The sequence below is a fragment of the Tripterygium wilfordii genome, chromosome 16, assembly GCF_013401445.1.
Source record: "Tripterygium wilfordii isolate XIE 37 chromosome 16, ASM1340144v1, whole genome shotgun sequence".
Classification (NCBI taxonomy): Eukaryota; Viridiplantae; Streptophyta; class Magnoliopsida; order Celastrales; family Celastraceae; genus Tripterygium; species Tripterygium wilfordii.
In genome coordinates, this window is record NC_052247.1 from 10278992 (window position 1) to 10301588 (window position 22597).

Here is a 22597-nt window from a genome sequence, read left to right on the forward strand (position 1 = left end):
GTCTAGAAAGAGAATAGGTCTATAAAGCATCGTGAGAAACTAGAAGAAATTTTCTTTATGAGAAAATGTGTCTGTATGTTTAACTGATAATTATAGTGGCCCCGTTTGGTAAGGGTCTTTTAGTCGCATTTATACTATTTTATAGTATAAATGCTACTTGCCATCCAAACGAGTTTTTTTGACATATGCTTCGAGACAATTTTTCCAGCATTTATACTACATTTGGAAATACTACAAAATGGAACAATTTCACTAGCATTTCAGGGGCCAAAGTCAATTTTGTTTTTATGACTTCACTTTATTCCGATTATAACCCTCACCCACTTCGTTTATGTTACTGAGAAATCACTTTAATTAATTAATAAATCACTTTAATACTTCTCATTTTATAAATTAATTAATAAATAAATTAACTGTTATTATAACTTTAATAAATTTATTAATTTATAATTGATTAAGTATCTTTAATTTATTTTAATTCATTTATATTAATTTATATGTTTGGATACAGCTATATTTAAAGTATGAACAAAAAAGATTAATTACACATGGTAACAACTGACAACTAACCCCAAAAGTGGGACTCATGATGCAGTTGTCATGCTGTTCATACTCAAAACCAATAACAACTAGCTAGTGCCATAGGTGGGGTTCAAGTGGCAAGTTGATATGACGTCTGGCGACTGTCAGCCTGCAAGTTGGCGTGACGTCTGACGGGCCGTGGGTCTCTATTCTTATGGATCACCAAAACCAAATAACAGTATTGGGCTTGAAACCATGTTTCAAGGACGGTGAGTGGGCTCGCACGATTTTTCATACAGTAGCCAAAATAATTTTGATAAGAATATTGTGATTTGATTATCAAGGACAATGATTTGATACCTATTGTAAGTTTCCATTTGGAGACCATGAATTGGATAATCTCTCTTTTGAAGTAACATCAACAGGACAATCCACGCGAGTGCAACACAGAGCAGACGCAAACTAGTGGATGGAGGGTCCTACATGTGCCCTTTTGCTCTTTGAATTGTTCTTCTCAATTAATATCCGTATTCCATATCTATTATTAGTCAAGTTTGATTTTTTTATCTAACACTAGTAGTCTACTATAAAAGTACGTACAGTACCCACTATATACCTGCTTCTTTGAACTTTGAAGTATTTCCTGTTCCCAAACTCGGCTCCGCTAAAGAGAAGTATGGAAGAGTGGACCTCCATTCTCGTGGTCAAACAGGTCTTAAAGGCCAATTTCATGTTAAAAGGCTTCTAAGTGGTCAATTGGGAATTTCATTACTTCATGCATGACGTAATTGACAGATTGAGCTCACTTGACAGGTTTCTTTTTCTTTTTTTTTTTTTCTCTTTTTTTTTCACTTTGCTTGAATATTGTCTACGAAAGCAATGACAAAACTAGCTTATATCAGAATTTCTCTTATCTGAATTAAAAGTGTGAACTAACTTTGTAAACATGAAATCTAATAGTTACATATATATATTATTATAATTTTCAGCCCAATACCTATCAACAATATTATCCATTTTACCCAAATGATATATCGGGCTTGCACAGATTTGTCTTCTTAGGAGGTGACCCATCCCAATAGTTTAGCATAAACACTCTTATCTTGTTGCCTATAATATGCTTATCTTGTTAAATAGCAGCTAATATTTCATGAGTGTTTAGCATGAGTTAGGATTCAACCCTTTGAACAGTTTGAAATTTTAAATAGTGGCGGAAAATATCCCACTTCACATGTATATAATCATCTCTTGGTGATATATATTACAATAAATCATGAATTGCATGCGTTCGTCATCAGTTGTTCTACTTGCTTTACTCATCTATATACAACTCTAAAATGTTCACATACTATATATGGACTTCAACGAAGCAAAATAAGAACTAATTAGACAGAAAACGTCCACAATGACACGCCAACATCTCCTTCTTCGTCCCATTCCATACTACCATCCCCTAGATTTCTAGGAGGAGATATTAGCAAACCTTGTGCCATATCCACAAGCAACCGAGGCATGTCCAAAATGTCCTCTTCATCTATATACATACCGTTTTCCTCACTTTTCTCCTCTCTAGATATTACATCACTGGAAACCTTCTCAACAACATCCGCATTTTCATCATCACTAGCATCAATCTCTTCGATTTCTTGAGGCCTAAACATCTCCGCGGCCTCAGTCGCAGCCCGTTTTATATCGTTGCCGTCCATGGTAGCCGGAACAGGCAATCTCCAAGCTGAGTCAGCAAAATTAAGGCAGGCACTCTTCCCTCTGAGCGCCAATGCAGCCACATCGTGCGCTCGAGCGGCCATTTCAGGGGACGGATAAGTTCCGAGCCATAAGCGGGACTTCTTGTTGGGCTCGCGCAGTTCGCACACCCACTTCTTGTTGTTCCTCCTCCGTACGCCTCGAAATGTCGGATGACGTGTCTCCTTGAACACTCTTCTTCCCGCTCGCTTCTTTGGACGGTTCGTCGCTAACAGAAACTCTTCGTTGGAGTGAGATGTTCGATGCGATGAGCTGGCGCAATCGGATGCTGACGAGGAAGATGACTCGGCCTTTTCGTTGGAAGTGAACGGACATGGATCAGAGAAGTGCTGGATTATGTTCATGTTCTTGAGTTTTGCTGGTGTTTCAGTAATAACAAGTCTCTGTTTACGAGAGCTGATATATACACACACATATAGACACGTGGAGTATTGTACACGGAGCGAACCATGAATGGCCCGGCTGTAGGCAGACGGGTTTTCACACCTCATGCCAAAAACAAAGCTAATATTTTATTATGCTTTTAGGCTGTTTGACACTTTGACCAGTGGCTTTTGTTTGTCTTAGAGAAGGAAGTAAGGAAGTGTTTACCACGTGTGGTTTTAATATGTTGCTAACTTATCCTTAAATGTAGAGTATAACACGTGGATTTTTCAATGTGATGTTTGTCGGGAGATTGGAGCACTTCAACTATTACTACATGCTTTCGGTTACGGTTAGAGCAACCACAATGGTGATTTTTTATTGGGAATAATAAAATGTATTGGGAGATGTGTTTTGTTGATGTGACTGAGTTGACAAAATATATTGATACAATGATGTAAATTTATTGGCTTTATTTTTAGTATAATGGAGGTGGAGTTCAATATTGATTTTGGGATAAATGTAAGTGTGTTTTATTATGAGATCCACTTGAAGAGTAAACATAGGGGCATGAGCTTTGCTATTCCCCAATGTTAATCCTAGCAAAATGGAGCCAACAAATTGGCCCTATTGTGAATTTTTTTTCTCCATGCCCAGCAAATTGGACAATAAAAACACTTCATACTCGCTTAAAATGTCTCTATTGTAATTGCCCTTATAGTATTGGTGAGAAAGGTCAAAGTTGACCAAGTATATAGTAGGACCCTCCAGTATGTGTGTCTGGATGATATGTTTTGCCCTTAAGTTAAACTTGGTCAGAGCTTGAAGAAATTTTATCTACACACTATTAATATACTATATTCGCACCACTTTTTAAATATTATAAGTTTACATCAAAAAATTCTAAGTTTACACACAAAACTTTGATGTATATACGAAAATACCCTTGTTTTATACAATACTAGGGATAAATTTGTTAAGTTTACACACAAATTAACCACAACTCAATATTCTCCTCCCTCACCACTTTTGTGATTCGTGGGCATTCCAATCATGCAAACACACCCATCTGACTAATCATTTGGATGGATTTCAAGAGGTGAATAAGGACCGAGAATGCGTCAGCCTTTTCGAGGATTTTGGCGACAATGGTTGGGCCATAAGGTGCCGGAGCAAGCGCTGGAGATTGAGCTAGGACTAATGTGGAGCAGTGGAGGAGGCAGAGGAAGATGTGCGAGGATGTGAAGAGAGCTTGCTTCAACATCCTTGTAGTTTGTGTTTTAGAGGACTAAATCAAAGCTGTGGTCTTTGGCACACAAAGTGTTTGATGAAATGTAGGCAATAGAGGGAGGGGTTTTATCATGGTTGAGGAGAAGAAACTCAAAATACACTTCCATGACTTTTTGTATGTCTTCTTTGCAACTAGAAAAGCCCTTGATAATGTCATTATAAACAGCGATATCCGACTGCCTGGAGGCACAATCGAGCTTTTGGGTTTGAAATTTTCAAACTTGTTTGATCTCCCACATGGATCTGCATTCCTGAACAAGGGAACAAAGTTCCTCTTGAGACTCGTAAGTAATACTAATGCATTGGTTAATCACTAAACTTGTCATTTTCAGTGTTTTAAGCATAACATTAGTAGCAAAAACTATAAACAGAAAATGAAAATACGTTGAAATCTCCAAAGACAATGAACAAATCCTCTCTCTCGAGTCTTTCACTCGATACAGATGTGAGAGTACAATTAGGGGTGACATCTTTCATATTCTACGATTTTTCAATGAAATCGATCTTGCTTTGGAACGTTTCTTGGAGTGAAAATTAAAATTTTTTTCTTTGAAAATTCTAGTATAAACTTAGTAGTCTTTAATAAATATGTAAATAAATTTTAATTTAGGGGTTAATATGTCATTGTATACAAGAATATTTATGTAAACTATCAAAAATTAAAAAATGATGTAAAAATAATGTTTTTGTGATGTGTAGATAAAATTTCTCCAAAGCTTGATATTAATCAAAATTAAAAACAACAAACCTATGGGCCATCCCAAGCAACCCAAACACATATTTTTACAATTTTGAAAAGGAGACATGGTGGTGTTAGACTTGGTCAAAGCTCGATATTGACAAAAAATTAAAAAATACTTGTTGCCCAACCCAAGCCCACCATAATCTTTTCCCAACGTGAAACTTGGGTGCCATGCTTCTGTAGGTTTTGGTTGGGGAAAGCCTAACTGGATTGATCGAACAAAGATCGCCAATGGTTGCGCTGGCGATGGAATTGAAGCTTGGGTAGCTTAGATAAGGAAGAAATGCTTCATTTTGAACAACATCCAGATATTAAAAACTTGACATCTTAAGGATACCAATAGAAAACATAATCCGTACAATTAGATGAAAAAAAATAATTTGCCAGAAGCTAGAATTTAATGCAATTCTTGCAAACAAAACAGATGACTGATACCAATTACGTCCAGGGAAAAATGTTTTTATTTTAGACGACTGCATTCTTCTCACTGATCTCAATAGTCTCTTCATATTTCCCAACAAACTTGCTCCAGTAAGGGTGTTTCTGCCACACAATAGCCATTTCTTCGATAGGCACTCCCTTGGTCTCCGGCAAAAACTTGTAGATAAACCAGCTCATGATCAACACCCAGCAAGCAAAGAAGATGAACAGACCAAACTTCATGTGACAAAGCATGGCAGTGGAGACTTGAGCAATCGCGAATGTCAGCAACATGTTCACTCCAACATTGATACTTTGCGCTGCTGATCTGATCTCAAGGGGGAAGATTTCACTAGGAACTAACCACCCCAATGGTCCCCATGACCACGCGAAGCCGGCAACGTAGATACAAATAATTGCAACCACACTGTAAGCATACCAATGGGGCAACACACCAGGGTTTCCATCGAGTCCGAATTTCCAAGAAATTGCTGCTGTGATGATACACTGCAAATGATAAGAACAACCAAGACATTAAATTCAGTAATGGTGATCAATGAAACAGTGCTTTTTTGATCAGTGAAATGACAAGCATACCTGGCAAAGGAACATTTGACCTCCTCCTTCAAGGAAAAGGGTTCTTCGTCCCCAACTATCGACACCTATGATTGAAACTACGGTGGCGAGGAAATTGACTCCATTAGTAATCACTGCAGACATGAGAGAAGCACTGCTTCCAAACCCCATAGTTTTGAACAAAACAGGTGCATAAAACACATAGACATTGTTGCCAGTAAGTTGTTGAAAGAGTGGAATACAGATTGCAAACGTGAGTTGAGGCCTGTACTTCCTCTGGAATATGTTCTTCCATGGGTGTTTAACTTTCTTTGATCTGTCGCTGGCTGCAACCAAATCGTCGAATTCCTCATCAACATTGTCAATACCTCTGATTTTTATAAGCATAGCTTTGGCATCGTCTCTCTTGCCGCGCTCAATCAATGAGTTTGGTGTGTCAGGAAGGAAAATGGAGCCTAGAGTGAGTATAATGGCAGGCACCATTGCGCCTCCTAAACCCAAACGCCATCCATAATCAGACATCTTAGCAAAGAAGTAGTTTAACACATTGGCAGCCAATATCCCTATTGTGATGCAGAGCTGGAACATAATGTTCAGTGATCCTCTGTACTTATATGGTGCCATCTCGGATACATAGATTGGCACAGACTGTTTTAACACCACAAAAACAAACCCAGAATCAGAAATTTAGACTCCAATACCATGTAAATCATAAATTTACATATGAATAATAAGAAAATCAATAAATTGCATGTTCAGAGAAACCCAAATCAGCCTATGATAATGAAAATCGAGACTATGCTACAACCTCGAAAGCATTATGAAACTGTGCAAAAAGAGTGAAACAAACTTTGCAATGTTACAAAAAACTTAAGGACATTACAGCTATGGTTGGTCAAAATCGCGTCAACTATGCTACAACCTCGAAATGTTGGTGAGGAGCATTATGAAAATGTCGCAAAGAGTGAAGCAAAGAGCTTTAGGACATTATAGCTATCCTAGGGTTGGACAAATTGTTCGAAGAAGACCCCTTAACCGTAGCAAGAGCACGAAAAGATAGAGCGTTTCTCATCACAACCCATTTTAGGTTTGGGAATATAGAATTATCATAAACTATCATATATTTTAAAAAGCTGAAACATAAACAAATTCAATTACCTGATTGGCACAACCGATACCGAAACCGAGGAAGACACGACCAATGTAAAGCATCCAGACGTTGAATGCAATGGCATTGATAAATCCACCGACGAAGAAAAGAATACCAGCAGAGACCATAGTGAAACGTCTCCCTAGCACTCTAGTGACAGTGGATGCTACCATGGACGAAAACAGAGCAGCCAAGTACAGAGAGGATGTGAACAATGTCAATTTCTGGCTATCAAACTTGCAATACTGATTGTCTGATGGAAGCATTGACGTCTCCTTCTTATAAATATCTGGAAAGAACTTCTTCAAGAATGAATCCATAGATGTCACACCACCTACACCCATCATAAAAATCATCAAATCATAAAAAAAAGAAAACAGAGTAAACTGACAGAAGGAATGATTATTAGATTTATTTAGTACCTGATATGCCGAGATCATAACCGAAAATGAGACCACCAAGAGCAGCAACAACACATGTTGTCAAGACTCTGCAAGTAACCTTTCCAGGGTAGGCTTTTCCACCTGAGTTTGGAGCAATTCCTCCTCCAGCCATTTTATTTTTTTTGTGTGATTTTGAATGCTTAGCAGAGGAGAGGAGAGGAGGAAACAGAACAAATATGTATGGAATTTATATTGAGGGTGTGATTGAGTTGGTAATGGATAAAATTTGTGTTTGAATTAAAACGAGAAAATCTCAATGTGGATTGATTTTTGTAAATAATATTTTATCAACATAATTTGTTTTTTTGTTTTTGAATTTTTAAATAGTTGCATGATGGAGTTTGACTTAATAATTTGTTATATGTACAAAATTCGAATTAAAGGAGATTAAAATTTAAAATTTTCAAAAAAATTATTTAATTAATTCACAAAAATATCTTAGAAAATAAATCTTGTGAAGAATATTTAATTTTGAAAGATATCTTAACCCATATTACGTTTTGTATGTAGGGTTTTTATAGAGAAAATTGAATATTTGAACTTATTATTATTATTATTATTATTTATTTTTCATATTAATTAAATTGTTGCTTGTTTGAACAAGACAACTAAAATAAGTCCACCACGAATGAAAAACTATCTATCTTTTTTGTTTTAATTTGAGTTCTAATTTAATACAAACTTGTGTGTTTTTCTTGTGAATACATTTTTTAGGGTTCTGTTACGCAAATCATGCTTAAAAATTAAACAATTTTTTTTTAATTAATGTGCAAACCATAATGTTCAAAGAAACCAATACAGTTAAATTAATTTTCAGTTAAAAACATTTGATAATTATAATTACGTTTTGGTTTAAAAAATGTCTTACTCTCTCTTTCAGTCTTTCTTGTAAATAAACATTAACTTGATGGTTTATCCAATAATGAAAAAAATAGACTTTCTACAGCGTCCGCAACTCCAGTGGGTCTTCTACAATCTGTGGAGAGTGCTGAACTGTATGCCATACGTGAAGGACTTAAATTGGCAGCTGCTTGTAGGTTGGATAGTGTTGTGATCCATGATATTAGAGCATTCGGGGTGACGATGTTGAATTTCAGAACCATGTTTAGCCCACGGAGTGCTAACAAGGTGGCTCATACTTATATATACATATAATATATTATATATATAAATAATGTATGATGTCTAGTCGGGTTTGGGTCAGGCTTCGGGCTCGGTCCGGGTTAAAATTGACCCGAGGTGTCGGGTTTCGGGTCGGGCCTCAAAAATAGAGTTCAAGCCCGCCCGAGACATTGGGCAGGGCTGCCAAGGCTCAATATAATTTCGGGCCGGGCTTGCCCTAGACTCGAGGGTCAACTCATATTCTTGCTAAATTTGCTCTAACTAGTCTGTCTCCATGTGATTGGAGATCCCCTCTGAGCCTAGTTGACTTAAGAAAGCTGTCATGTCACATATTCTTAGCTTTGTCCCTTAATAATATACAGACTTCCCCTTTAAGAAAAATAGACAAAAAAACTGTAAGTAGTCACAATAATAGGTGCATCATTGTGTCATGCAAAAAAATTGATGCATAATTGTTGATGTAGTAGAGGTTGGATATATTGGATAAAAATTGATGCATTGTTGTAAATCTAACACCCCATACAACTAATTATATATTATCCGTTTTAGGTTGTTTAGTTCCCGTGAATATATCGGATTCGCACGACTTTGTTTCTCCCTAACTAGAAGTAGATCAAGACCCAACTCACTTAATTAGAAAAAATACCTAATTGATGTCTAGTTAAAGGGTGGAATAACCCTTATTAAGGGGAATGTCCACACATAATTTAACGATGTGATACTTCCTACATAATTGTCACCTACTTTGTGTTTTGCAACAAGAAATATGTGTTATCTCTAATCAATTGAAATATTCCAAGGTTAAACTTAGGTGAATTTTGGAATTTATGACTTCGCAATTTGCGACACTGGCTAATTCTAATAAATTGAATCCAAGATAATTTTGACTTCCAAAAACATTCAATTAATACATATTGGATCTTAAAAGAGGAGCATGAACTTTCCCGTTGTATGAGCAAGAAAACACCTCTATATATATATATGACTTCATGTGATTCAAATTCATTTCATTTTATTTGAAAGTTTCAAAGACATTTGCTCATAAGATGGAATGTTGATTAAGAATGTGTTTGTATTGAGCGATTTGGGGGAAGGGAAGAGAAGGAAAATTGAGTTTCCTTTCAATTCCCTTCCTCCCAAATCTCTCAATCCAAACACACTCTAAATGTACAACATCTTAGGCCTTCTCGACAGCTGGATACATTTTACCAATTTCTCAAAATAAAGAGTTGAGAGGTGTTTGGCACTTGAAAACATGCACATGAGTCAGTAGTTTAGAGTTTAATCAGATGGTAATAATTGTGGATCCAAGGTCATAGGTTGAAGTTGGTACAAAAATAAAAGTCATCGGTTTAAGTTCCCACTCCCCTCTTGTTCAGTATGTTCGATAGGGCCTCAATATAGCCTGAGCTGAAGAGAGAACCCAAGACCAATTACAGAATTTGATTATGTTGGGCCAAACTGAGCCCAAATATTGAAGGTGTGAGCATAGATGACAAATGACATTAATACTATTTTCAAAATTGTTGGTCCACTCCAAAAAAATCTTTATTCCTTATAAGTTTATTTTTATTTTTACATTTTTAAAAACATTTAATTTTTTTATAATATCACGTTTACCCTTTTTCAAATAGATTTTACATATGATCTCTCTTTTGCATCTCTCTCATTACTCATCTTTCTCTCTCTCTACTGTATCTCTCTCACGAAATCGGGTCTCTCTTTTTCAGTGATCATTTTGGTCCTACTATCGCTGGCATTGTGCGCCTCTGTTAGGGAAGTCCAACGGTGGTAATAGTGTGGCAAACCGTCATCGAAATCTGTCGGATATGATGCTTTTCCTCGCAGTGGAAACAATTTTTCGAAACAATAACATTAGTTAACGTCACTTTTTAAAATAAAGGAATATGATGTTAATGTTAATTGTGTTAATGTTAATAATGTTTGATGATGAGTAAATTTGTCTTGAGTTACCGGATGTCTCAGATAGATCAAACTAGGCATAGCACGACTGACTGGATTGTTGAGAAGATGAACAAACATAAGCTATCAGATCAAACCCAAGGTGTTTTCCTTGGGAAAGACCTTTCGATGCCTAAGTCAGAAAGCAAGAAAGCAAATATTAAGAACTTGAGGAAGCAAAGCTCTTAGCACAAAAGTATGTAAAGTTGTGAATGAATGTTTACCTTATGAAAAATACCTTTTATAGTGTTGGAATGGTCTTTCTTCGATTAGGAGTCGGACTCTTGTTTCCTATATGATTCATGAGACGTACTCCATTTGTTCTCCTTGCTACAATAAAATTCTCATCCTTAATGACTTGTTACCTGAATACATTAGGGTAGAAAATATCTTGGTAATGAGATAATGCTCATCTTGGTATTAAGGTGAGCATGACCATCTTTATGCCAGGCACCAAATATGTTCAGATGGTAATTACGTTCAACCAAGATGATTATCTCAATCCGAGAATATCTTCTCGGTGACGAGATAATCCTTGTTTCTGACATGAACTTTGTAATATATTCTGGTTGGTTTTTAAGTATGAACGCCTTCAAGTTGTTTGCTTGTGCCATGTGTCACGTTCGGAATGGCTACTTGCATACAGTGTCATCAATGTTAATGTTAATATAATAGTGTTAATGTTAACATTGTAATGTTACTGTTTCAAAATTGTAACATTAGTTTTATTGTGTGAAATAGCATTCACAAGAACTTGTTGATAACTCTTACTATGTGAAATTGCATTCACGAGACAGTAACATTAGTTTTAAATCCTACTGTTAGTGTTAACATTTCACGATTAGCATTAATGTTCTTATTTCAAAACAATAACATTACGGGATCGAAACAGGTTAATTTTGGGTCTTGTTTTCAGGTGGCTGTTTTGGACTGAGAGTGATTAGGTATTGTGCATCTCAGGGAGTCCAACGGTGGTGAGGTGTGGCAAATCGTCGTCCGAATCGGCCGAATAAGATACTTTTTGATCGAGGTGGATGAGACTTTCCAATGGTTTTTCGGAGAAACAAACTGTCGTTGGTGGTAATGGAAGGTCAAAATATGTTCATGGTAATGTGGGCTTAAGTTTAGGTTGGATTCCAATGTGTAATAGCAAGGAGAGAGAAGGAGAGAGTAAGAGAGAGAGAGAGAGGTGTAGTTGTTGTGGAAAGAAGAATACATAGCAAGGATAATAAAGAAATTAGCATACTAATGGTACCTTAAAGAGATAAAGTAAGCTAAGAGGTTCCCCAAGGTGTGTTTATCAGGAAAGATGCTCTGATACTTAAGTTAGATCGGGAGGAAGCAAGAGATTGAGAACTCGAAGTTTGGATCTGTCAAGTAAATAGAAGAGGAAGTAAGTTGTGTCATACTTGTTTGAAGGTGCCTTCTACAGTAGTTGGATACATCATGTGATCTTTGTTTTGAGTCACTTCTAGTTTGGCAAGGAGACAATCTCTCTTGGTCTTCAAATTGGAGAAGGATTCTTCTAGGGAGTTCTATTCCGTTTTGGATTTTGAATTTTCCTCCTGATTCCTCCCGAAATAGCCACCTGAAGATGTTTCGAGATACATGATTCGAGGCATCAAGATTCTGCCAAGGTGTAAACGGTGAAGTGTACTATATCTCTAATTTTGATCGAGGTTGCCTTGTGATAAGTATACCTAGGTACTTTTTATTGTCAAGCTATATTGCCACGTGTCCATTGTTGACAAGGTGTTTTGATATTATCACATATTATTCTATATATTGAACATTTAAAAAAAACATAATTTTATATTTTAATTATTTCAACAGTTGGAAAAATTGGTGAAAAATGCAATTACTGGCAAACCATATTGCCCTTCCTCGAGGAAGGTCTGGTTTCTCGAGGAAGCAACGAGCCTCAAGCATGGTTTTTGAAAAACAGATTTATTTAGGATTTTTAGGGCTTCATTGAACTGAAACTCTTTGTATAATATAAATAGGTTATATATTGCAAACCCTAAATAGAGTTAAACAAAGTTAAACATATTTTCTTCTATGCGACAACCCTTTGACATCTTTGGGATTTTTATTGATCCGCTTTGGTTGGAAAGAGTGTGAGAGAACTGTTTATTATTCCAGCAAAGTTTTGGATAATTCTTGGCATGGAGAGCTTTTATCATTGGAATTATGTGTAACATTCATTCATATTAGTGAAACTTTCGTTATCTTCACCCAAAGAGTAGGCAGTTAGTCGAATCTCGTAAAACTTGTGTCTTCTATGTAATTGTCATTATTCTTTATTTTTTTTCCCACACTATTTGTGAAATCGAATTGAGTCGACATTATTCACAACATCAACAAAATACAATTTTGGGGACCAGAACTCAACTTGCATGTATGCTACAATACACTCCACACAAAATCTGATTTTGTACAATAACCAGGCTGCTTCAGATAAATGTCAGAAGCAACTCCTCTGTCCACATCGATATTATAAATGAAAATTCATTTCTGATTGCGCCAGAGCCAGACTAATAATAAGCTAACAGAACCCAACTCTTCCTTTTTGACCACAAATGGTAGTAAAAGACAGAGAGACATAATCAAACCAGCAAAGTTGAACAAGAGATAAGAGTCTTGTGGTCCAATCCTTTTAATGTTAATTTCTTCACTCTAAAGCTAATGCTGCCATATCTGATGAAAACTTGGAGCTCGATCGATCTGGATATCAGCAGCAGCTGCAGAGAAAGTGATCCTTCTCTTACTCTTTGTCAACTTTGTCAATCATCATTCCAACTATTTTCTTTACACCTGCACACACAATCCATCAACCACCAATCACCTTCTTCTATCCCCCTTTTTCTTCCATGCTTTGTTCACAGTACTTCTGTTTTGTTTTCTTATGGACACAACAATAATTTTGAACATAGTTGCTTTGTAATGATTGATCAATTAACACCGACAAAGCTGGGATTTTTAAATTAAAATATTAGTTTATTTCCCATTGATCAATGCATAAATGTTGATTGATTTAGAAGGTGAAGGGGTCCCATGCCAGAAAGGAAAAAATGTACTTAGTCGGCATGAGGTTGATTATTATTTTGGACCGTTTGGCTTCATTTTTGCCCTCAAACCATCACTCACACGGACACCTCTAACAAAAACCTTCAATGGAATCCCATAAGCATTTCAATGAATGTGGTAATGCTTCCTACTTGTTTTTAGTATTTTCTTCACCTAATAACTCTATTGAATATTGATTTTGCATTGACAATTGCTTAGTAGTGAGTGGCCCCAAAGAAATTAGTGTGCCAGTGATGTTTTTCAGAACAGAATAAAAACTTCAACAGACCCTTGTATGTACTTCTAAAGTACTTTTAACATACACATTGGAATAATTAAAAGCACTTGAGTGATAGTTTATTTGGTGAAATTTTCTAGGACCAAACCATCTCGACTCAGGAAATCCTAAGTTCGATTCTCATTAGGAGCAATATCCTTGTGGCCACGTGCTGAATTTTAACTCAACTTATCTCATATTTAGGTGAGAAACTTTTGTACATGATCGAGAAATTAAAGAAAAAGGAAAAAAAAAAAAAGAAAGAGAGGAAAAAACTTCTCACCCCGTTATCACTTCATATGCTTATTTGCTATACACAATTTGCAAGGAACCCAATTCTGTCAAAGGAAAATACATCTTTGAATCAAAATGACCAGAATTGAATTTCAGACACTGTGAAGTGATGAGAGTTTTGTAAACATGAAATACTGTATCGACCTTCACAAACAAATCTGCAAAAGAAAACACTCTTGACTCTACAGTTGCTTAAAGAATTCCCAGCTTCCACGATTTGTATTGAAAACCATGGTAGTGGATGCAGAAGTAGATACCATCATCACCACATTTTAATCAAAAGTTTCCCATTTTGTCGCGACCACGACAGACTCCAGCTGCCCAGATTGTTGCCTCTGCATCTGCATCTGCACTGGCATTTGCTGTGTCAAGTTCCTCTGCTTCAATTCCGCCTCTGGCTTTTGCATTGGTTTTGGCATCTGCATTTCCCCATTTGAATGGCCTTTTCCACTACTGTTAGGGATTGAATTCTTATGTAACTTCAACTTGTCAAGAGTCTCTACACACATTTGAACTCTCCTCTCCTTCCAGACATAAAAAAAAAAATGCAAATTATAGTCCAAATAAACATAGTAGGTTATTAATTGATGCTATATGACCAAAGGGTACCTGCATTTTCTTTTGCAAATTCAGATCTCCCTTAACAACAATACCATCCAATACAACATATTTACTCATCAACAGTTCAGTCAAATCAGTCACTTCCTTTTCATAAACTTTTCCATCTCTAGATGAAGCTGTTGCTTCTAAAGCTGTGACCTGCATAATTGCAATAACACTTGGTCATTCCCAAGATCTTACTGTTTTTTAAGAGTGAATTATGTACATGTTAGAGTTGTAAGGTTTTACCTGTTCAGAGAGTTTGTCAATCTCAAACCTGATTTGGGTTATGGATTTTGAAGCCTTGTTAATCTTGGCATTTCTAAGGGTCTCAAGGCACCGTCTTTCCCGGCTCGCTGTGTCCTCCATTAAAACAAGCTTTGATCCATTCTTGACTCCTGCAACATCTAAAAATTCCTTTGAATCTCTCTCTTTCTTCTTGTATATCAGTTTCTGATCCTCTTGATGCAATCCAGTATGTTCTGAGAGCATTTTCTTCAATTCCCCTGCAAACCCAAAAACCAATTAATCTCCAACAACAAAAAGAAATCAAAATCAAAAGATTAATAGTCTTGAGGAAATTGAAATTACCAAAACTTGCTGTTGAACTGATATAAATCTCTCGAAATGAAGAACCAAATTTGACTCTAACTTTGATGGTGGGGATTGAAATTGGGGTTTGATTGGAACCAGAATCTCTCTTTTGAACCAACATTCCTCCTGGTGTGATTTCCAAGTCTTCAACATTCATTTTTCCTCCACCACCGACACCGCTCTTCTTGGCTGGAGCAAACATTTCTTTAATCTTCGACTTCATTGGCTCCATCTGAACTAATTTTCTGCACTGTGAATTAAGTCTAAAAACAATGAAAAGCGAAGATCTTTTGGAAAATTGGTTTCAGTCAGAGGAAACCCAGAAAGGGAGAAACAAAATTTGATTTTCCAGAACTTCTATTCATTGATCAATGAAGTGAACTTTGGTATCCAAGAAACCCAGTTGGGAATCAATGGATTTTCGACCAAATACTATTCTGGAGGCTTTGATTTTGTGAATTAATGGTGAAAAGAATAACTAAATTTTAGTAACTGGAGAACATGTGAGAGAGAGGAAGAAAGAAGAGAGAACAGGAAGAAGAGATGGGGACCAATTAACAAGAAAAAAAAAATGAAAAGGAAAGAAAACGAAGGGCCAGCTAAGATAAGGAAGTGTATGAAGAGAAGAATCTATTAATATAAAAGAAACAACTCGAAACGAAGACTAGTGTGTTAATGGAATGGAAGTTTGTTTCAGTGAAAAGGAGACAAAAAGAAGCAAAATTGCCATGGATGACAATTGACAAGGTAACTTTTATTTACAATGGACGATAGAAACAAATTTCACAACAAATAAGTTTTGTTTGAAATGATGAACTTGATTATGATAACTCGATGGAATTGAGAAATTTTACAAGTTCAACTCCGAAGACTCAACGATTTTGATGTTCACAGGCTTTGTCCGGATCTTTCAAATTATCATCTTGATGACTTCAACTCTCTAAATATTAAACCAAACAACAACCACATCTTGCATTTTTTTTTTGCAAGTGTTACACTTATAATATTTGCTATCCCAATTTTGGTCATGAACTAATGAGTTTGAGTCACAAAAGTAAAAGTAAATTTAAAAATATCAAGAGCTCCACCCCCAAAGAAGAACATGATGCTGACCATATTGTGCATCTGTTTGTTTATTGTCAAGTCAATGCTCAAACAAATGGTTTAGAGAGAGAAGCAATTAAGAGTTGGGAATAGAGAGAGAATAAAAATGGGGTCAGTCTTTTTTCCCTCCAATCAGGAAATAGGGGGGTAAGGTGAGGTCAGACATTTCCACCAAAACAGATATGCAGCCAGTTGGCACTTATCTCTTTGATCTAGTGGACATTATAGGTCCACATAACATTTGGAAGCTGTTTCTTGAACCCCTTATGAGAGATTGATTTCAGAAATTGAATCACTAATCTTTAGTGCACTACTGTAAATCTATCATTGTACCACTGATCGAAAGATTATTTTCAGAAATTAAACTTGTAATCTTTAATACGCTATTATAATTCTACCATTGAACCACATATTCGCTCTGCCTCTACACTGTTGTCATTATATTCAAACAAAGAGTCAAGTGCCACCACATATATACTAATATAATTTCTGCTAAGTTTTATAAGATTTACTTTAAAAATACAGGAGAGATCTGTTTGTTCCTTCTTTCATTAGATTTGTCATTGTCTTAATGACACACAGGGTTTCCAAAAATTCTAATGCCTAGAAATGTCATAGACATTAAGTCTCAACCATTTTATCAGCAAAAAACCCTTTACAGTTTCCTCCCATTAAATGATCACAGAAACTGTTGACACTCATTAAGAGGCCAAATATGTCTATCACTACTGGTTTCTTCAAACCCTGCAGTTTTCATCTGTGCATGAAGAAACAAATGCAAATTCAGAATAATTGCAAAGTCATAATCATAAGTTTCATGTCAAAAAATAGGATTCAGATTTCTGGTATGGCAATCTCATCTTCATTAGGTTTCTAGCAAGTCAAGCATTTCAGATATTTCCTCTTCTATGTTCTTTTTCCCTTACAATTGAACAGATTGTGTAAATCCATAACAATTAAACATAACTAGAGGACAGAAAAGTGCAACTGCATCACACCAAACAGGCTTCTTAATTTAAACAATGGAAACCCAAAGCTAAGGACTCAATTAGATTTGCAAAGGAAGAAAGTTTTCTGAGATCAAAACAAAAGTCATGTATCAAGTTTACTTGTGACTAAACCACAAGAAGCATTCTCCGCCATTCTCCCAGTCCCATTAATTCCTGCTACTTCAAGGGGAGGAATGAAACGATCTTTTCCACCTCATTGTTCCTTCCGCACTTTAGATCTGGCAGGCTTAGCAGGTTTAATTATATTTCCGAGGATTATCAGTATTATAGGAACAATGGTTCCGACATAATATACACTTCTGTATGAAGCTAGAGTTTCATGAAAGCTCAACACCTGCAAGAAGATAAACATTAATGGCTCAAGTAGTGTTGCATGTCAGCTTCTAATAAAGTTTACTTCTGAGAGAGAGAGAGAGACTAACCATGAAACCGATGCAAGAATAGTTATTAACTAAATGTGTGTAAGCAAAATTCATAAACACCAATATTTTCTTAACCAGAGCCATATTGGGAGGTACAGCTTGCTGCCATCTATAAATCACTGGCATATAGGAAACACAAGATGAAATGGGTTAACATGCATTTAACTAAAAAGTATTTATGGGAACACGGAACTATAAGAACAGGGGGGCCTGATCCATACCTTTTGAACCCGCAATCATCAATGCTGACTGAACAAAGAACATCATGTACCCAGGATATAGTCCCTGCAGTTCAACCAAAAAGAAATGAGTTTAAACCAGAAACAAGAGAAAAAGATGCCAACACTCCCTAAGATAAACTAGTCCAATATAAAGTTAGCCATTCAAAGTAATAATTACAAGAGTAGGGTTTTTCCTCCTAATCATGTAGGACATATTGATCCATCCTTACGAACAAATTCTTGATACTAATAATCACCCAAAAATTACTAGTATAAGTTAAACCAAGGCGCAATAAGTTTACAGCTCACCAAAGTTCCCTTCCCTCTCTCCCTGGGCTATCCTTGTGGAGGTAATAAAAGTATATTCTATGTAGCAAAACATAGCAATTGCAGTTTATTCTGAAAGAAAGGGATACGTGATGTAGTATTGACTGTGTGCCAGGGGATTTAATATGAGATTGGGAAAGAAATTTAAGCATAAAAGTGTTTGTACTAGTAAAGCTTTGAAATATACTTTAAGTCAATAAGATTAGAATACGTACATCCTTTAAGGATTGTAAGGGGCATATTTCTGACATAAACAATAAGAATGCCACAGGCGAAATTGTGCTCCAAAGAAAAGGTTTTTTAACAGAAAACTTTTGAGTTGTATTCATATATAGTAGCATTTACTAAACAGGGGTTTCCAGAAAAGAGATGCAATCCAAATTTAAAACTAATAAGCAACACAATAATGATAAAAAAGAAAATAATTAACCTCATGGACAAGTCAGTATGATTATATGAAAGACAATAGCAGGCACTATGGGATATAAGATTCACAGCCAGACATAATGCAAATGGCTAGAAATGCAACTGAAACAGATAACTGAAGTGACATAAATTGTCTTCAGTTACCCTATATAAACAGCAGAAACGCAGAAGCGTGGAGATATACAAGAACATAAAAAGGTAAACAGCTTGCGTGCACAAGCTTCCTACAGTGGGCGGGGTCGGGGACAAGCAGAATGTACGCAGACCTTACCCACATAATTTGAGGAGAGAGTGGGTAATTCGAGGAGAGGTTGTTTCCAAGAATTGAACTTGTGACCTCTAGGTTGCACCATTGCAAACTCTACCACTAGGCCACATATTCACTTGCATACAAAATCATACTTGCTCAAACAAATGATAAAATGGAGAAAGAACAATGCAGTTACCATTTTGATTATTCTGTCAGTATGGTTATACGATAGACAATAGCAGGAATCATGGAATATATTATTGACAGCCAGCTATAATGCAATGGCTAGAAATGAAACCGAAACAGATAACTGAAGGGAGCGACATCAAATACCTATAACAACAGCAGAAATTCAGACAAAAGGAAACATATAAGAACATCAACCTATAAAATCATACTTGCTCAAACAAACGACATCAAGGTGGAGCAACAATACAATAACCATTTTGACATCCTATTACTCAGATAGGTCATCAAAAATGTCGATGAAAGCCACACTTTCATGGAGATGGAAACAACCATGTTCGTAAAATACACAGAAGCAAAGGTTCTATGCTTCTATCAATTCTATATTCAACAGCATTTTAAATGTTGGAAAATTATTTAATGAACTATTGATTAGGATCTAGAATTGGCAGTAGATAATAAAACCAAAGAGAGAATGAAGATGACATTATTGATTATACTCACATGCCAGACAGCACTAACAGTCTGTGTAGCCAGCAACTGAAAGAAACCAGGTTTTTTCCCCTTCTGTATAAGCCTCTCATAAACATCTACAGCAAGACAAACAGTAAATCAAATTCATGGAAACTAATTCCAACGAGTTATTCAATGGTATAAAATCCTGAGAAGATGGAGAAACTCACAGTGACGAAGCCAGGTGCTGACTTGTATATTCCAATAAACTGGCAACTCAGCTGCACTTGTTGCAAGCTCAACACCCAGAATGTCTACATTTTTTGCGCAATCCCATCGAGGCTTCGGTGGAGAAGATTCTGACCAACCACTAAAACCCAATCCGGAAAGAATCATAGAGGCCTCTGAAATTGACCAGATGAAATAATATTTCCAACGTGCTGTAAAACCAGACATATACTGGTATGCTAATCGTCTCCAGAAGCCCCATTCTTGGTATATGGGATCGTTGAATCGGGACAATGGAAAATGTGGGACCAGATAAAGATACAAGGCCATACAAAAAGCAGCTTGAAAAAGAGCTTTAATGAATGCCCCAAAAGGTGATCGGGAACGTCCTTTCTCTGACTCACTCCAAATCTGCAAAATATCAGTTAGCAAATATAATCAGAAAGCCAAGAATCAGTTATTACACAAGACAAAGAACAAGTATAAAAAGTAAACCTACCCCCTTCCGTTCAGTCCATTCAAGATAATCCTTCATTTCATAAACTGGACCAGCGAAATGAGTACCACAGCAGAGGCAGTAGCCAAAGTACTCAATCAGTGAAGGCAACTTAATCAGCCGATTTTTCTTTTGGGCTTCACGTAAACCTTCTTCTTTTAATAACCCATCATTGTAATTTATTGCACATGAAATGATTTTCAGTGTTAATACCATCAAGGCACCTGAAATCACAGAAGGCAACCGTTCATAATTAAATGACATGTAAAAACATCATAGATGATCTCCAAGACTCGGATACATAATAATGAACAAATAATTATTATTTCATACATGTGTCTGCACAAACACGAATACAGAGAAGGGCAATAGCAGCGATGTAAAATTAAAAGAAGAATATAACCCATCACTCGCTGATCAGACCATTTCTAGTACCTCCGTATTAAGTATTAAGTGAGTCTCGTTAGCGGACAGTCTAAGGAAGTGAAAATTATGAATGCTATTCTAAGAGAATGAAGTACCATGATATGTACTATGTTTGATAAATTATCTTTATTTTAATAATACCAGATGGGCAGATGGGGATTCAAACTTGTATTCACAAGGTGAATGGTGAATGGTAAGTGGTAACCACTAGACCACACTCCAAATGGTACCATGATATATAGTTGACCCATAGTTTATTGATTTTAGAATACAGGAGAAGATTGGGATTGATTATAACATAATGATTACAAAGATAGAAATTTCTTTCACCTTGGAAAGAAATGCAAGGCAAGTACACAAGGGCAAAACTTTTGCTTACCAGTGGCGTCAATACCTCCTTCCTTCCAAGCATCCCCACTCATGTAATATATATGACTACAAACATAAAGAAAAAATCAAGAATCCTGAGAATAGAGGGCATCATCATCATCATTCAAGTTTTTATCCCAAAAATTTGGGGTTGGCTAAAAAACAGAGGGCATACGGGCAAAAAAAAATCAGTATTTTTTTATCAAATAGCACTAATATATGACCATAATCTCCAATTTCAGTTGAAACATAAAGTAAGATAAAAAGCATATAGTGAAAGATAATCAAAATTCACCAGCCAAGAGTACGAGTAGAGTCGGACTTATAAATATTACAGTTTGAATACAATGGTGCTTCATCCATATATTTTGAAAATTTAATAAGACACAAAAAGAACAGCCATAAACCGGTGCAGCAGTAAAATATGTGAGATTATAATCACCCATGGGGTAAAAAAAATCCTAAAGGAAAAACCTTTGACTTCAAGGAGTAACTTTGCTAACTTAACCACGGTCATGCCTCTCATGATCCAAATCATGAATATGGTGCCTCATTCACACAAGTAAGTCCTTTTTCTTTCCAGAGATCTTCAGATCATAGAGTTTGATTATACTGGTAATTGTGCAGAAATAGTGCCTTCTTTAGCCAAATGTATTTACTATACTCTTTTCGTGCCTTTCAAAAGAGCATTTAGGAATCCTATCGAACTTCACAAAATTAAAAGAAAATTAAAGAATTGACATTCCCATTCCAAAACAGCTGATAAACGTTTACATGCTGATAAAAAGGGGGAGAATAGCATCATTACACATAAAAAGAATACCAGGAGCATTGAATTCTAAAGTATAAATCAAAACGGGGAGATTAAAAAACAATAAAAGGAAGAAGAATAAAGTGAACTGATCCACAGATGAAACAATCATAGAGTGCATTTTAAAACTGAAACTGAAATAAAATTTAAGACAGAAAAACACAGCAATTTTACCAGCCGATGAGATAACCGAATCCGATGATATAACTGATGATGCCGCAGTGCGAGCGAAACAAGACCATAGAAGCGTAAGCCAGCAACATGGGAACCAAGAAGTGAAGATTCGAAGAGAACCCAAACGAGAGATACGAGAGAATAGCCCCTGAAGCAGCAGAGTATACGTGTTTACCGAGTCGACCCGGTACAAATTGGTGCAGGAAACTCACCGGAATGGTGGCCACGAAGCAGAGAAGGAACCGTAGAACCGGCACCGAGACTCCGATCGTTGCCGCCATAGATTCCATGTCCAGGTCCATGGCTATGATTAACGAGCCAGACGGGCTATGAATTGGGCGGAGTAAACTCAGTGAGTCTCCCCTCTTCGATTCGTGTAGGTGTGGAATTTACAAAAATGCGGATATAAATTTGTAGTGTTGTTCATCGGCCGGAAACTACTATTACATTCTTTGTAATAATCGTCTCATCATGTGACTTCCAAATAATCCGAAATTTCTTTAGTTTCG

At 36.3% G+C, this 22597-nt stretch overlaps 4 protein-coding genes across 4 annotated transcripts; all 4 read right to left on the reverse strand.

The window, feature by feature from the left end:
• Positions 1-1713: 1713 nt before the first annotated feature.
• Positions 1714-2891, reverse strand: LOC119980798 (dehydration-responsive element-binding protein 1E-like). Its single transcript, XM_038823591.1, has one exon. It carries the CDS (start codon positions 2775-2777, stop codon positions 1908-1910), a length of 870 nt encoding a protein of 289 aa, XP_038679519.1. The 5' UTR covers positions 2778-2891; the 3' UTR covers positions 1714-1907.
• A 2166-nt stretch (positions 2892-5057) lies between these two features.
• LOC119981375 (sugar carrier protein C-like) lies at positions 5058-7453 on the reverse strand. The gene is made up of 4 exons (XM_038824466.1): positions 7250-7453; positions 6836-7161; positions 5699-6325; positions 5058-5608 (listed from the first exon to the last, which is right to left on the reverse strand). Exons 1-4 carry the CDS (start codon positions 7380-7382, stop codon positions 5147-5149), a joined length of 1548 nt encoding a protein of 515 aa, XP_038680394.1. The 5' UTR covers positions 7383-7453; the 3' UTR covers positions 5058-5146.
• A 6499-nt stretch (positions 7454-13952) lies between these two features.
• On the reverse strand, positions 13953-15838 carry LOC119980532 (BAG family molecular chaperone regulator 1-like). The gene is made up of 4 exons (XM_038823262.1): positions 15183-15838; positions 14841-15097; positions 14601-14750; positions 13953-14515 (listed from the first exon to the last, which is right to left on the reverse strand). Exons 1-4 carry the CDS (start codon positions 15415-15417, stop codon positions 14264-14266), a joined length of 894 nt encoding a protein of 297 aa, XP_038679190.1. The 5' UTR covers positions 15418-15838; the 3' UTR covers positions 13953-14263.
• A 1268-nt stretch (positions 15839-17106) lies between these two features.
• Positions 17107-22526, reverse strand: LOC119980286 (lysophospholipid acyltransferase 1-like). The gene is made up of 8 exons (XM_038822924.1): positions 22089-22526; positions 21114-21169; positions 20312-20532; positions 19815-20223; positions 19636-19721; positions 17943-18006; positions 17722-17840; positions 17107-17633 (listed from the first exon to the last, which is right to left on the reverse strand). Exons 1-8 carry the CDS (start codon positions 22388-22390, stop codon positions 17493-17495), a joined length of 1398 nt encoding a protein of 465 aa, XP_038678852.1. The 5' UTR covers positions 22391-22526; the 3' UTR covers positions 17107-17492.
• Positions 22527-22597: the final 71 nt, after the last annotated feature.

Excerpts from the sequence above, each read along its gene's own strand:
- LOC119980532 (XM_038823262.1), bottom strand. The coding sequence starts at position 15,417 with ATGGAGCCAATGAAGTCGAAGATTAAAGAAATGTTTGCTCCAGCCAAG. Across the intron at positions 15,098-15,182 it reads CAGTTCAACAGCAAGTTTTG|GGGAATTGAAGAAAATGCTC; the intron begins GTAATTTCAATT and ends TTGGGTTTGCAG. Across the intron at positions 14,516-14,600 it reads ATTTGCAAAAGAAAATGCAG|GAGAGGAGAGTTCAAATGTG; the intron begins GTACCCTTTGGT and ends TATGTCTGGAAG.
- LOC119980798 (XM_038823591.1), bottom strand. The coding sequence starts at position 2,777 with ATGAGGTGTGAAAACCCGTCTGCCTACAGCCGGGCCATTCATGGTTCG.
- LOC119980286 (XM_038822924.1), bottom strand. The coding sequence starts at position 22,390 with ATGGACCTGGACATGGAATCTATGGCGGCAACGATCGGAGTCTCGGTG. Across the intron at positions 19,722-19,814 it reads CAGCACCTGGCTTCGTCACT|ATGTTTATGAGAGGCTTATA; the intron begins GTGAGTTTCTCC and ends GTCTTGCTGTAG. Across the intron at positions 17,841-17,942 it reads GATGATTGCGGGTTCAAAAG|TGATTTATAGATGGCAGCAA; the intron begins GTATGGATCAGG and ends CCTATATGCCAG.
- LOC119981375 (XM_038824466.1), bottom strand. The coding sequence starts at position 7,382 with ATGGCTGGAGGAGGAATTGCTCCAAACTCAGGTGGAAAAGCCTACCCT. Across the intron at positions 7,162-7,249 it reads TTATGATCTCGGCATATCAG|GTGGTGTGACATCTATGGAT; the intron begins GTACTAAATAAA and ends TGATGGGTGTAG. Across the intron at positions 5,609-5,698 it reads GTCAAATGTTCCTTTGCCAG|TGTATCATCACAGCAGCAAT; the intron begins GTATGCTTGTCA and ends TATCATTTGCAG.